The 16,729-nt window shown below is 38.6% G+C and overlaps 2 protein-coding genes across 5 annotated transcripts in view; one reads left to right on the forward strand and one right to left on the reverse strand.

Annotated features, from left to right (window-relative positions):
* Positions 1 to 16,729, reverse strand: part of LOC117477332 (zinc finger protein 208-like) — a 416,861-nt gene that overhangs the window by 120,180 nt on the left and 279,952 nt on the right.
* Positions 1 to 16,729, forward strand: part of LOC117477349 (zinc finger protein 239-like) — a 120,615-nt gene that overhangs the window by 101,033 nt on the left and 2,853 nt on the right. For all 4 annotated transcript variants that reach the window (XM_034124044.1, XM_034124042.1, XM_034124045.1 and 1 more), the window contains one exon: positions 14,757 to 14,822. In XM_034124044.1, the coding sequence (XP_033979935.1) occupies positions 14,790 to 14,822 (33 nt within the window). In that variant the 5' untranslated portion in view covers positions 14,757 to 14,789. The remainder of the gene's footprint in view (positions 1 to 14,756; positions 14,823 to 16,729) is intronic.

Consider the following 16,729-nt stretch of genomic DNA (forward strand, 5'->3'; position numbering starts at 1 on the left):
TTTTTAGCCGGCTGTGCACGATTCCCAGGTCGAGTGAAAGCTACTGAACTGGCTTCAGTAGCATTCCCTGGGTCGCGTCCTCGGCGTAGATCTCCAGAAGCGCCGACACCTCCTCATCATTTCTTGATGCTTGCCATAACTGCTTTCAAAAACAAACCCAACGCTCCGTTGGTGCGTTGTGTTTTTGTAGCGAGGAAAAACAATGGCGTCTCCACACAACATTTTCAGAGTTGTACGGGCGTGGTTTGCAATTCGCCCAGCCAATCAGCACTGGGGCACTTTTGGGGCACTTTTCACCCACAGAAAAGTACGCTCTCCCAGCGGGCTCTAAAAATGGGGGTAAAAGTACCCGAGATTAAGTACGATTTTTGGTGTGAACGCGACATAAGGGGTACTCACGGAACTAAACGCGAAAAGTACGGTGAAAAGTACTCCGGTGTGAACGCGGCTAATCAGGAGAGATATTAGTTGGTGCTTGAGAAGACTAAACATTTATCTGCAGATCTCTATAAAGTATATTCATTAATCGTTATTCTCTACTAATAGTTAATTAAAAACTGTATATAATAGCTATTTTGCACATCCCTTTCAAGATTTTCTAAGGTTTATTGACATCATATACACCACTATGTTGAAGTTATGCAATTAATGAAAAACTTGGGTCACAGGTTCCTCAACAGTGCATTACAAGACATCTATCAATATGTGTGTATTCCTCCACCATTAAACTCAAATTCTGCACATGTCTTATACTATCTACATACATAAGAGTATAATATATATATATATAATATCAGTTAAAATAAGTGCTTCAACACAGTTAACATTGCAGGAAAGCAATATATTAGACGTTAAGTACTTTGTCAGGCTTAATATTTATCTGTAGATACCCCCAAAGCTTTTTTCTTATTTGAAAGAAAACCTAAAGTATTCTTTAATGTGTTAATAAAGGTTAATTAGTTTGTCTGTTTTGCACATCCTCATATTAATATCTTTGTACATCAGGCACTAAACTGTTTTATTGTAGAGATCACTTACAGTATCTTCTTGATTTTTTATATTCTATATTTCTATCATTGACCTTCTACTTTCCCCCTATGAAAGTATGTACTCTTAATATTTTATTCATCAAATAACATTATTCAACAAAAATAACATTATTCAACAAAAATTATTAAATAACGTGCTTTAACCACTAGGCGGTGCACACAAGGTACACACAGTATACTAATAATAACTTTGTATTATTAGTGTAGGACACTTATGTATGTATAACATCTGAAGATGTGTAGTTGTATTCATGTTTTTACATAATTGTACAGGATATTGCTATATTATTTCTCATGTTTACTTCTACACATTAATATCTGATTTGTAAAACATCACAGACAGAAAGGTATATCCGTCATTTAATGGTAAGCTATTGAAATTGTGATTCCATAGATGTGTCTCCCATCACCCAAATCCCCTGACTATTCTCTCAACTCAGTATTTACATTCTTATATTCAAAGAAAATCAGTAATATCTTTAAAAACTACAAGTCCTTTTCTATCAGCTGTGCACCGTTATGGTGTAAATATAACCTATCTACCAATTGGATCAAATATAAAAGTCAGCCAAATTAGTATTGATACTGCAAGGAGACGTATTTTGTGAAAAGAAATGTAAGATGTTGTTTAATTGCTGATATATTTATGATCCACGTCACGTATTCAGTTTCGGCGGCAGTTCTTCCTGTTTGTCCAGAAGTCTTCTCATCAGGGCTCTATAAATAAAGAACTATGGCAGATGTGCAATATTTCATGCAGCCGAACCGTGTATTACAATGCCGTTATGTGATGACTTTCAAAGAGAAAAGCAAGAACACTCGGAATAAAGTATTATTTTTTTTTTTTTTAATGTTTTCGGATTTCACATCGCATAAACACCATATCCCAACGTGCATTGCGGCTAAAACATCCAATCAGCGAGCTGAGGATCTTTCCTACGTCTGTTTCCGGTATTGTTCCTGTAATGAGAGTTCACATTTATGCTACATTGAAGGGTGGAATTGACTACACATCTTCAGAAACATAATTTGCTTCAGATATACTGTAACTCATAGCAATATTGTAACCATTAAGGAAAGCCAACTGCATTAAAAACCCAGTTAACAAACACAAGGTAAAGTATTTTTCCTTCAGTAATGAAGATATAATTCCAATGTAGACACACCTGGGGTCGCTGTTCAGTCTGTTACGCTGAGCCATGCATTGTCTGGAACGTAAAAGGGACGAAGAAGACAAAGTGAAGTGACGTACTTCCGGTTCAATGTGAAAACATTCCCAGTTAAACCATAGATATATATAAAAACATATGTTTATATATATCTATGAGTTAAACAACAGAAACAAATCGCTTAATAAAAAGATAAAACACTGGCATGTAATTTACGTTAGAATAAATAGAATGGTTTTGAATAATAGATGAGAGTAAAATCTACGTCACTTTACAGCCCCACCCACTTTTGGGGAAACCAACGCTGTCATTTGAACAGCGATCAAGCCTGAAGCCACAGAGCTCTTCTGCTGTCCTTAGAGGAAGTTTGAGGTGTTTGAGGTGCAATAAACGACACAGCAGCTTTTTGGGATGTTAAAACTCTGCCTCCAGCTGGCGAAATTACAGCCTCGCCTACTGATTTTAATTTAACCATAGGATATCAAGCCCGATCGTTGATTTCAAATGTGTGCTCTAAAATGATATTAATAAATTACTATTATCATTATTATAAGCTAGAAAAGAAATGTCAAAGATAGGTATAAAGCAAACATATTTAAGATACGTTCAGAACAAACGTAACGTGGGACAAAATACGTTTCTTGTTAAACGTAATTGAGAATTCTGTATGAAACGACTACAAACAATATTGTGATTATTAACCATTAACCAGCATAATAACGGATTTGGTAAACTGAACAGTGAGCCGCCAGCCAGCGCGAAAATAAGTTTGCTCTAAAATGATATTAATAAATTACTATTATCATTATTATAAGCTAGAAAAGAAATGGCAAATATAGGTAGAAAGCAAACGTATTTAAGATACGTTCATAACAAACGTCATGTGGGAGAAAATAGGTTTCTAGAAGATATGTAGAAAATAAACGTATTTAAGATATGTTCAGAACAAACGTAACGTGGGACAAAATACGTTTCTTGTTAAACGTAATTGAGAATGCTGTATGAAACGACTACAAACAATATTGTGATTATTAACCATTAACCAGCATAATAACGGATTTGGTAAACTGAACAGTGAGCTGCCAGCCAGCGCGAAAATAAGTTTGCTCTAAAATGATATTAATAAATTACTATTATCATTATTATAAGCTAGAAAAGAAATGGCAAATATAGGTAGAAAGCAAACGTATTTAAGATACGTTCATAACAAACGTCATGTGGGAGAAAATAGGTTTCTAGAAGATATGTAGAAAATAAACGTATTTAAGATATGTTCATAACAAACGTAACGTGGAAGGAAATACGTTTCTTGCGAAACGTATTTGAGAATGCAGTTTAGTTTTGTGGGAACGTAATTTCTAGGAGACAGGGTTGTGTGGGTCCTGAAGCTGCCCTAATTACCAGGGAGTCCCAACCACACAGGGTTTCTCCTCCAGGGGCAGTTTAGATACTGCTCTGGGGTTCTACCAGCCCACCAACACCTACTGCACTACACACTCTGTTTTGCTATCCTGGCGGTCGGACATCCGATGCTTTAGTGCCTGAAATAAGTGATACGACGGGCACCTGGTGTTAGAGGCCACGCTGTTGGTGCCCCCCTAAGCAGATTACGATGAACTTGCATTTAGATTCTGGGGGGTTTAGTCCTAAAGGTAGGACGGACGTTTTCCGGAGCCTTATCAGCATCAGAGCTCCGTATCGGAGACGACCTAGATATTAACGTAGGTTGTATCGAAGTTAGATTCCTTTTCAATAGTAAAGTACAAGTACCTCTAAATAGTACTTAAAGTGGACCTATCATGCTATATTTGAAAAATATATTGTAGGGCCATACCTACACTGTAAAAAAAAAACTCGTAAAAAAACGGTCAAAGTACTGGCAGCAGCGGCTGCCAAACAAAAACCCTTAAATTAAAGTAAAATACTTTAACTGAAATAAAGTGAATAAGCCATTAATTTACGGGAATTGTCCTTAAATATTTTACAGGAAAACACTGTAATTTTACAGATTTATCCTCTCTTTTTACAGTCAATAACCTTTAATAAAAGTACATTACTAATACTTTAACGTGCAAATACTCTAATTTTACAGATTTATCCTCTCTTTTTACAGTCAATAACCTTTAATAAAAGTACAGCACTAAAACTTCTACGGGCAAAAAACACGTAAAAAAACGGTCAAATGACTGGCAGCAGCGGCTGCCAAACAAAAACCATAAAATTAAAGTAAAAATACTTTAACTCAAATAAAGTGCAAAAGCAATTAATATACAGAAATTGTCCTTAACGATTTTACAGGAAACTTTCCTCTCTTTTCAAAATCCATTGTCTTAAAATGTTACATTCAAATACCTTAAATAAAGTTCGGATGAGAAAAACTGTTTTTTACATTTTTTTTTATTAGATTTGTATGATCAAACACTAAAATAAATACAGAACCTAAAGTTCTACAGGTAGAATACTGTTATTTTACAGCTTTTTTCTAACATTTTCCAATCAAAGACATTCAATGAAAAGACATCACAAAATGTTCTGTCGGAAACAATTACTCTGAAAACTTAAAATATGAAAACTAATGAATACAGCATTTCATATTTAAACATCATACTTATAAACAGTAGAAACAAAAAGTAAGTTGAATTTTTTTAAGAGTACTTTGAAACATTCTCAACTGAAAATAACAGAAATTACAAAATGGCAACATATGTTCACATTGTCAATTTGAAGGAGCAGTGTGCAGGATTTAGTAAGTCTAACAATGGGGATGTAGGTTCCAACCAATGGATAACTTGTTCACTCACCCTCCTATCCCAAGTTTGTAGAATGTATATTGGCTGCAAAAACCTTGAGGCCCAATCATGTTTCCTCTGTCCATTCTGCGCTACTGTAGACGTGGCAGTGCAACCTAGAGGACAAAAAGATCAGAATCAGAAACAGGTTTTTCACACGTATGAGGAATTTGACTAGGTGTCGTACATACACATATAAATTAAAAAAATTAAATAAAAAAAAAGTACACAGATAGCGAACTATATTAAGAACACTGTAATAAAAATATAGTAAGATAGCAATAAAATAAAGCAGTAATATACATCGAAATAGAATGCAATAAATTATAGAATATAAAATATGTGCACTAAGCAATATTTAAACATTGCATTATTTACCATCCTGTGATCTCCATTATGTAATGCATAGAGTCTGCGTTGTGGATGAGGTAAAGTGTCAGTGGGGGGGCCTTGTTGAGGTGGCGAGAGGTTTTGGTCCTGGTGGCGAGAGGTTTTGGTCCTGATGGAGAGAGGTTTTGGTCCTGATGGAGAGAGGTTCTGGTCCTGATGGAGAGAGGTTCTGGTCCTGATGGAGAGAGGTTCTGGTCCTGATGGAGAGAGGTTCTGGTCCTGATGGAGAGAGGTTTTGGTCCTGATGGAGAGAGGTTTTGGTCCTGATGGAGCGCAGCCTCCTGCCAGAGGGGAGGGGGGTGAACAGTTTGTGTCCAGGGTGGGAGGGATCGGCCACTATCTTTCCTGCCCGCCTCAGGGTCCTGGAGGCATGCAGGTCGTGGAGGGATGGCAGATTGCAGCCTATCACCTTCTCTGCAGAGCGGATGACACGCTGCAGCCTGCCCTTATCCTTGGCTGTGGCTGCAGCGTACCAGATGGTGATGGAGGAGGTGAGGATGGACTCCATGATGGAGGTGTAGAAGTTCACCATCATCGTCTTTGGCAGGTTGAATTTCTTCAGCTGCCTCAGGAAGAACATCCTCTGCTGGGCTTTTTTGATGAGGGAGCTGCTGTTCTGCTCCCATTTGAGGTCCTGGGCGATGATGGTGCCCAGGAAGCGGAAAGACTCCACAGCAGTGACTGGGGAGTCACACAGAGTGATGGGGAGTCATACAGAGTGATGGGGAGTCACACAGAGTGATGGGGAGTCACACAGAGTGATGGTGAGCCACACAGAGTGATGGGGGCGGGCGGGGCTGCGTTCTTCCTAAAGTCCACAACCATCTCCACTGTCTTGAGAGCGTTGAGCTCCAGGTGGTTTTCCCCACACCAGGTCACCAGATGGTCCATCTCCCACCTGTAGGCAGACTCGTCCCCACCAGAGATGAGTCCGATGAGCGTGGTGTCGTCTGAACTTCAGGAGCTTGACAGACTGGTGACTGGAGGTGCAGCTGTTGGTGTACAGGGAGAAGAGCAGAGGGGAAAGAACGCAGCCTTGAGGGGTACCGGTGCTGATGGTCAGAGACGTGTTTCCCCAGCCTCACGTGCTGCTTCCTGTCTGTGATCCACCTGCAGCTGGGAGAGCTTGTCCTGCAGCAGAGCTAGGATGATGGTGTTGAAGGCAGAGCTGAAGTCCACAAACAGGATCCTGGCGTAGGTTCCTGCTGTGTCCAGGTGCTGGAGGAGGAAGTGAAGTGATAACTATTAGTAAACCATAATGATGGATGTTATTATCAGCAGCTGCCAATAGATCCCCTAAATCTTGTATGATGGACCCCCCACACACACACACACACACACACACACACACACACACACACACACACACACACACACACACACACACACACACACACAATTGAGAGCATCCCAAGGGCATTGATTATTTCATAAGTTTAGAAGGGGGGAACATAGTCTAACAACAGTTAGCTTTTGTTAATTTTACCTCGAGCCAAACTTGTGATACTTGTTTCTGAAATCCCTTTCTCTTAAAGTGAATAAAAAACAAAAAAAACAATGGAGCTTACCCTAAAACTAACCACTGGATTGCTTGTCTAACATGACCTAGTCCATGTTAGCGAAGTACAACTGGGATTTCGAGGGGGAAGATATGCTTGGTTGATTCTAATTTTTACTTTCTTACTTTTTGAATACAAATCATGTTTGTATCACTACACTTCCCGTATTCTTGTGTTATTTCATGCATGGCTGAGTGTTTATTTACTATACATTTTCAAAAATAATTAATTTTAGCAGTGATTTGGACCAAGCATGTATGATGTAGTAATACAACAAGTATTTTAGTTCACACAGTGTGACATTAGCTAGTCATGTTAGCTTGTAATATATAGAGCAGAGCTAACTAGCAAGTTAGCCGAACGGTAGCGGTTAGCTGTTTATGCTATGCTAGCTGTTGGCTACTGCACATTAACAAACTGGATTCCGCTGTAAGAAAGCTGTGAAACTTTACATTAAACTTGGCGACAACACTGTGACACCCCGCTGCATGTTTATGTGTAATTCTCCCGTGTTGGAGACGAGCGGCAGCACTGCAATAAGCCAGGGTTCCTGCAGGTTTCGCCAACTCAAATTTAAGACTTTTTAAGACCTTTTTAAGACCACTTCGAATAGAATTTAAGACCTATTTCACGGCAAGAAAGTATGAAGGAAAATTGCTATGAAAGAAGAAATACGTCCCATAATTACTTACAAATCAAATGTATTCATGTTCAACATAAGAACAATGACTGAACATAACAGCATAACAGTACAGAACTGTGTTAGCCAAAAAGTGTGTATGTGTCTCTGTGTGTGCTTGTGTGTGTGTTAGGGCTGTGCAATTAATCGTATTTTAATCGCAATTACGATTTTGGCCTGCCACAATTACAAAAACAACATAATCGAAAAAAACTATTATTTAGCTTTGCTAGGTTGTGACAGTGCACTACGACATATTTGATCTAATTAATTTTAGTCTAATTTATTTTTATTTATCATATTTATATATGTTTAGTAGCTTGTGGAAGTGCGCTCCAAAATATTTGTTGATCTTGTTTATTGGTATTTATTATTTTGATATTATTTATTTAAATATATCATTTATTTAATTAATTTTTGTATTGGTTTTTCAGTTGAATTATACGTTCAGGGTAATCAACAGTTAAAAAGATACTGTTCAAATTATTATTTGTTTTAAAGTTCAATAAATGGATGTTTTCAAAGTCAATGAATAATGTTATTTAATAATCGTGATATCAATTATTGACCAAAATAATCGTGATTATGATTTTTGCCATAATCGAGGTGTGTGTGTGTGTGTGTGTGTGTGTGTGTGTGTGTGTGTGTGTGTGTGTGTGTGTGTGTGTGTGTGTGTGTGTGTGTGTGTGTGTGTGTGTGTGTGTGTGTGTGTGTGTGTGTGTGTGTGTGTGTGTGTGTGTGTGTGTGTGTGTGTGTGTGTGTGTGTGTGTGTGTGTGAAGAGCTATATTCAGAGCTCTGCTGCCTTGGCTACAATCTTTCATCGTTGCTGTTGTATGATTGGTGTTTAACTACGGTATTTAGCGTATACACTACAGCACCTCCGCTTTTAGGGTTGACGTAGACCCAAACGTCGCCCGGAGGTCCAACGGTGTTGTTGCGGGAGCTGCTGGACTAGCTAACGCTGCACTAGCTAACGCTACATTAGCCAAACAAACGCTAATTTCTTTTGCAAAGGGTGCAGCAGGCTTCAAACACGTTCCCCTCCACTGGTTTCAACCAAGCACTAAATTCGATGTTTTCCAACCAAATACGGTTGAACTTACACTTCCCCATATTTATTTGTAAGTAGATTCGAAGAGACATGAGTTTCTGACTGCCGCTAGCTGAAGCTTGGTTGCTAGGTTACTAGCTGGGTGTTCTCCGTTAAGGGGCCGGGGGAAACAAAGTTAGTGATTACTGGTTCCATGTTGATTTATTTCAATACAAATTGTTGGGGGGAACTGAAAGGCTATTACCGTTACTTCGCAGCCCGGACATTTCCCCCAAAACACATTTTAGACGCGATCGCAACACAGAAGTACCTTTCAAATCCCATCATTTTTAAGACCTTCTAAATCATATTTAAGACCTTTCTTATTTTTCTGGTCATATTTAAGACCTTTTTAAGGCCTTCAATTCAGATGATCAAATTTAAGACTTTTTAAGACTTTTTAAGACCCCGCGGGAACCCTGTAAGCTGTAAGCTAACGTTAGCAGCCACCTTGTTAAACCAGGTTTGGGCGCAACATCTTGCAAGAAACAGCATCTCAGGGCTTCTTAACATTTAACAACCTATTAATGATGCAAACTCAGCTAACTAGAAGAAGAAACGTAACCTTAAATAAAAAATAAAACATTCACAAACTAAGGATTATCTAAATACATGTTTAACTCCATTACAGTTGCAGGACTCACCAGATCTCAAGTCTTCTGTTCTTTGTTGACGTCCCGATGCTCATATTTAACGTGTAGATGTAAAACGATCCCGATATTAATCCATTAATCCATAAACTCCTGCAGCTCCGAGCCGGAGCTGGAAAAGCGCCGGTGTGAAAGGGGCAGACAGCTGTAGCTCCGTCCGCAGGAGGAGACCCGCTCTAACTGACGTGAATGTTTCAAATGTGAACAACAGGCGCGGGCAGTTCTCATTGGCAGGTTTCTTCGATGACGTTTATATTAACCAATCAGGAGTGTTGTGGACTCATTCCAAACATGCCTGACTTGTCTGCCGTGTTATGGCTGAATTCCAATTCAAGTGCCGTAAGTCTGGCTGTCGGCCAGAATCCGAAAACCATGCACATTATACTGCATGAAAGACTAAGGCTTATTACTGTATATTGACCAATGGGAAAAAAAACACAGCAACAGAACACATAAATAAAACAAGGATAACTGTGACTTATTGTTGAGTAAATAACAGTGTGTGTTTTAAACCTGGGTCCTCCCTGCAGAGATTTCTCCACTTTCTAAGATTTTTATTTTTTTTAATGATATTGTCAACTGTAGATGTTTACAATATAGTAAGTTAGGAATTTAATGAAAACATATTTATTTACTTTTGTTTCAACATTGGATATTTTGTGTTTGTGGTGGATTCAATCGAATATTGAGAAAATGATTTATGTAAAAATGTTTTACTTTACATTTTTTTTGTTTGACGCTTTTTTTTACAGTTTTATGTTTACCTTAAAATTACAAAGAAATATCTTAAAGTCTTATAATAGTAATACACTTTTTTACGAGTTACATATTTAATTACAGATAATACTTTTTATTTTACGTACATCTGCATGTATTTTCTGAAAGTGCAAAAATACTGTAAATATTATATAGTAAATTTACTGTAAAAAAAAATGAAATAATCGTTATTTGTTGTTATTGTCAAAATACTTAAAATAATGTTTTGGGTTGTTAATTTATAGTTAATATCTGTCATTTTACAGGATTTTGCAAGTTATTTAAAAAAACATGATAATTACTATAAAAATTTACAGTTATTTCCTGTAAAATTACGATCTTTTTTTACAGTGTATATAAAACATGTCTGTGAAGGTTTTTTTTCAAAATACCAAACAGATCATGCATTTTAGCCATGCCTCATTTTGCTCTATTTGCTCTTTTCCAGCCCTGTTTTTGCAAGGGCTGATTCTGTGACATAGCTTTTATGCAAATGAGCTGCAGCTGACCACGCCCCCCTGCAGGAGAGGGGAGCGTGCTCGCAGATCAGCTGCTGAGCTCTCAGAAGAGGGGGAGGAAAAGAGAGGCTCCGTCCTCCGTGTATTATTCTTATATTATTATATAGAGAATAATACATAGAATATTTGTTTTATCCTTCTTTGACTTGAGTGAAGTTCATAAACATGTCCGTGGTAAAATGTTTAGAACACACAAGCAGAAATCTGCCGGAGTCTTCTGGCACATGTCCCTTGAAAATGAAGTCTAGCCACAGATTCTTGTCTTTTTCCAGGGATGGCATTGCATGCAGTCCCTTGTCCCGATTCTTGCAGCCAACAACAGCCAGGGTGCGTACGGGTGCGGGTCCCTGACGGGTCCTTGAAAATGCTTGAAATTGTACGAGGTGGTTTCAAGGTTTGAAAAGTGCTTGAATTTTGGGAATGGTGCTTGAATTTGGGACAAAGTGCTTGAAATTGTAAATGCTTTACTTCGCTTTTTAGATTAAAAGAAAATAAAGAAGTCGGAGCGCGCTTAATTGCTTCGCTTTTACATAAAACAGCTCCGCTCCGGCCTTCCCGGCAAGTATTTTTGTTACGTGTGTGACCTGGGCATTCTGATGAGAGTGATAGATGACAGTATGCAGGGATGCAAACTTGTCACCTTTCGGCGAAATTTGCCGTTTTGATTCCAAAATAGGTCGTTTGTGTGATTCATGTAGATCTGCAATAAAAATATTTTTGGGGTATGGGGGGAGTCTGGGACCCGGAGTAATCTGCGGCCGCGAGCTGTTATGTGCCATCATGACACGCATGGTGTTCTTTTTTTATATATTATAATGAAGCGTACAATACAAGTCTTCCTGCCTGTCAGCTCTGCTCATGGATGTATAATAAGGCTCTGCTGCTCCGGGATGAGGGTCTAGCTTCAGCAGCTACATTACCTACGGTGCGTTCGTTAATATTAACTGTGCGGTAGAACTGTGGCACAGACTGGACCGCTGGTTAGAACGGGGTGTTCAGAGCAGAGCTCCCTGTCGGAGCGGCAGAGCGTGATGTGCACTGAAAAGTGTTTCTGTCGCAATATTATTTAATGAATCGTTGAGCTAGCTAACTAGCATACATTGTCACTATCTGCTAACGTTAGCTTTAGCCTTCGTTTTCAAATAGTTTCTTTCATAGCCTATAAACGGAGGTGGTATAAGTATCTTGTACTTGAGTAAAAGTAGAAGCACTCAGATCTTGTACTTGAGTAAAAGTTGAAGTACTCAGGTCTTGTACTTGAGTACAAGTAGAAGTACTCAGATCTTGTTCTTGAGTAAAAGTTGAAGTACTCAGGTCTTGTACTTGAGTACAAGTAGAAGTACTCAGATCTTGTTCTTGAGTAAAAGTAGAAGTACCAGAGTGTAGGAATACTCTGTTACAGTAAAAGTCCTGCATTCAAAATGTTACTCAAGTAAAAGTAGAAAAGTATCATCATCAAAATATAGTTAAAGTAGCGACAGTAAAAGTAGTCATTGTGCAGATTGGTCCATTTCAGAATAATAGATATGATATGTTTTATAATGATTGATCATGAAAGTGTTCTCAAAGCTGGTAAAGGTGCAGCTAGTTTGAATGACTTTGTATACTGCAGGGTAGCTTGTGAATTTACTCCAGGTGGAACTAAAGTCTGATTTAACACTTGATTATATTTCACAGCATTCATCCACATCTGTAAAGTAACTAAAGGTATTAAATACATGTAGTGGAGGAAAAGTACACCATTTACCTCTGAACTGTAGAGGAGAAGAAGAACAAAGTAGCAAAACATTGAAATACTTAAATAAAGTACAAGTATCTCAAAATTGTACCCAAGTATAGTACTTGTTGAGTTTATGAACTTGGTTACTTTACACCACTGGCTATAAAGATAGAAAGACAGCCTTGCACAGAGGCATGAAAATACATTTTCAAAATGCTCAACAGTCCTGCCAAAATTATAAACTGACTGCTACACAATTAAAATAAATGCTTAAATATATTTCTATTAGATGTGACTCTTTGGCGTTTCTGTTATTATTAACTGCTGCTTTAGTTGTTCTGACTGCTAAAATCCTCTGTTATTCCTCATTTTAAAGCCGATATTCCGTGGGGTCGGGGGGCTCGGATCCTTGTCACCTTTTTCATACCTGATGAGTTTGCATCCCTGAGTATGCCAGGAGGTTGCCGTTTCAACGAGCGTTGGCTAGCAGAAGACAAATACAAGCCATGGCTAAGACGAGGGTCAAGCGAAGCCCAAGAGTAGCCTCCTGCAAATTGTGCAACAATAACGATGCGAGAGTCTGCGCTGACGAGCCACACACCACACGAAAGGTACGCCGTAGAGCATTTTAGATTAGGCTATCGTTGCATGTAAAATACATGACACTTTTCTCTGTGCGCGGCAAAACAAGCTCGCCAAAATGGCTTCACTAGTCTGGCAGTATTTTAAGTGTCCGAAAATGACAATAAAATAGCGGTATGCAACGTCTGTGTGAAGCAGAAATCCTGCAGCTCCACCCGCTGTGACGGACCGGTGAGCGGAGCAGAACACACATTAAGAGTTAGACCTAACACACTTAGCTATTTGATCTACCTCTGGAACAAGCTAAACTAGTTATAAATATATTTATTCTTCACTGTCGGGTCACTCATTACTGGATCAGTGAGCTGCAGGAGATACTGACGGGCTGTCAGGAGGGAGAGAGACGGGGAGAGAGGAAAAGAGAGCGCTTCCGCTAATTTCTCCCGTGTTATTATCCCAAGTTAATGTAAACTTGAATAATGTACTTCATTTGAATGTAATAATTATGTTGGTTGGTTGGTTGGTTTGTGGAAGCGCCAGTGAATGAGCCCCATTAACTGAGTTTTAAACATCACTTTAAATGGAAGATCCCCATAGGCCCCGCCCACTCGATCGGATCGGCGATCGGTATCGGCCGATACTGATTCCGGCGATCGGCCCCAAAATTGGCGATCGGAGCATCCCTCATAATTGTATATGATATGTTTTATAATGATTGATCATTAAAGTGTTATCAAAGCTGGTAAAGGTGCAGCTAGTTTGAATGACTTTGTATACTACAGAGTAGCTTGTGAATTTACTCCAGGTGGAACTAAAGTCTCATTTAACACTTGATTATATTTCACATCATTCATCCACATCTGTAAAGTAACTAAAGGTATTAAATACATGTAGTGGAGTAAAAGTACACCATTTACCTCTGACTTATGTTTACTGCCAACCTAAAAGTACCTCAAAAATAGTAATCAATAATATATTGAAAAGTTATTTGGCTGATTGTTTTATATTGGCTCAGCCAGGTTATATGGGATGCCCAGTCTACGTACAGATGGGTCACACATTTTGAAATATTAAACTTAGTTTTCTTCTCTAACATTTTTAATTTTTCATCCTCATGTAGAATGCTATTACGAAACACACATTTGGTTGTTTATAGCATAAAGAACATCTGATTTAATGTAAGGTAGGGAAATAATCATTTGAGTATAAGTATGTGTATATAAATATGTAATTTACAACAGCTGTAAGATGCTTGAAAAGCTTGAAAATGCACCTTGAAAATGCTTGTAAAGTGCTTGAATTTGACTTTGGAAAAGGTGTAAGAACCCTGAACAGCACAACGTTTAACTCCCTTAGACATCCTGGGAAGAGTAGGCAAAAACACAGATGTGACTGGGGGAGATTTAGCCTGCCGACAGCCTATATGCGAATGAGAGGTTGGGCAGTGGCCGTGGCCCAACCTCTCATTCCCCTGATAGGTGGAGAGTTGCCCATATAGGCGGAGCACCCCTTTTCTGACGTCAGATAAATTCAAATCTGTATCAGCTCCGTTGCAGCCCTGTTTTTAGAGATTTGGGTATGGAGGAAAAGAGAGGGTTGTGTTTTCATTCATGTAGAAAAGACGTACAAAAGTGCATTTTGCATGATAGGTCCCCTTTAATTACAGTACTTGAATACATGTACTTAGTTACTTCTCACCTCAGCTATGAACCTAAGACGTAGCTGTAGATTTGTTTTGTTGTGTCTGTCGGTTGTATTGAGTTATCTTGTGTTGTTTCAGCTGTAGTTGTGTTGATTATTTCAGAGACACAGCCGGAGAAGGAGCTCTGAGAGCAGCATGGAGGAGAACAAAGAGACCCCTGGAGCTCAGGTCAGTGTGCACTTCCTCACAATATATTCCTAACACTGTTATCCCCAAATGAAAGATCACAACCTGTTTAGAAAATACAATATTAAAGCACAATATGGTTAGATATAGATTAGAACGTTGCTGTATTTACTGTGATTAGAACGTTGCTGTATTTTTTTTTTTTTTTTTAAACATTTATTTATTGATCTTTTACATTTATCACATTACACAAACACAACCGAACATTCCCCAACATTAGACATATGGCAGATTACAAAATAATGCTAAAAAAAGTGTGTAGATACTAGAATCATCAATCAGTTTAAAGTTCAGACCAAGAATATAATTACATTAGCAAATTCAACAAAAATACAATAAAAGCAGATCCACAAACCGAGCAGAGTACAGCTTACAATTCTCCAAATAGATTAACCAAATTCAACATTTCCTCACAGTAGTTTAGTCTGTTCACTTTAACCTTCCATCGCTTCTGCAATGTCCCCACTTTTTATAAATTCCAAAAACAATTCCCAAATGGTGTAAAATTCAGAAGCTTTCTTCCTTAGTATATATGTGAGTTTCTCAAGAGCCAGACTCAAAGTTAAATTGTTTAACCTGTGGCCCAGGGAGGGGCAACCAACATTTTCCCAACAGAAAGCAATTGAGCGCCTGGCTTGTAGAAGGCGTAGGTTAACCATTTTTCTTTCCCTAACCCAGTGGTTCTCAAACTTTTTCCATCAGGCCCCCCCTTTGGAGAAAAAAAAAAGTCGGGCCCCCCCCAACACAAATAGTCACGTAATGGGCCAAGTTAACATTTATTAAAATACATCAATATGAACGTGAGCATTCCTTTAAACATTTTTTTTTTTAAATCACTTGGCAAGAACAGTGATAATAAAACAATGCTCCATAAGTCTGTGTGCTCCAAAAATAAAAAAATACATAATACAATTTTGCAATCCCTTTGCTAGAACAATAAGTTATACTTTGCCACTTTGCAATCTGTGAAAAAAAATGAAAAGAAAGAAAATGCTGATATTTGGCAAAAGAAAGTGTGTCTTATCACAGCATTAGTGGCTGCAATGAGCCTGTTTTGCACTGCACAGTTCTTCAAAACGGGGTTGCAGGCTCAGTCGCGGCGCCAGAGATTATCTTTTGGGGGTGCTATTGGGTAGCTTGACATTTCATAGAGGCTGCTCAAACATTTAGGGTTTCCCATTAATGTACCGGTCGCTACAGTTGAATCTTTTACTGCAACAATGCCCACGCACATTCACAGTATATCCGCGACTGTTACAATGAAGGCTCGATAATCAGCTCACGCCATATAGGTGTAAGCAGGGGTAGATGCTATTTTTATAGGTGTGTGGACCTAACCTCCTCTAGGGGGGTCGGGGGCATGCTCCCCCGGGAAGATTAAAAAATATATATTAAAGTGAAATGCATCAATCTGGTGCACTTTGAGAGCAAAATGAAGAGATCTATGGATACATCTCTCAACACCCATATGAAACAGAACTGTAAACAGATTTACTATTTCTTTATGGATATTTTACAAATCACTCCCCTATTAAACTTTATTGTTGTTTTACTGTCATAGTATTTCATACCTGTTTTTCATTTATTCTCCCATTTTTTCACACCTATAATGATCATATAAACGTGTGCCTCGGAAATAATTGTTTACATTAATCGCGACCAAACCGTTTGAGACCCACTGAGATAACTTAGACTAAAGTTAACTATCTAAACACTGAGAGAGTCCTTTAGTTCACTGAGCCTCTGAGTCTGACAGGCGAGAGTTCTCCCTCCGCCTTGTTGTTGAAAAAGCTCCTTATATCCGTTAGCGTAGCTAGCTAGCACCAGATGCTAACAACAACAATCTCCGGTACCGGTGCGCTCTCTTTCTCGCTCTCTCGCGCACACAA

The sequence above is a fragment of the Trematomus bernacchii genome, unplaced genomic scaffold, assembly GCF_902827165.1.
Source record: "Trematomus bernacchii unplaced genomic scaffold, fTreBer1.1, whole genome shotgun sequence".
Classification (NCBI taxonomy): domain Eukaryota; kingdom Metazoa; phylum Chordata; class Actinopteri; order Perciformes; family Nototheniidae; genus Trematomus; species Trematomus bernacchii.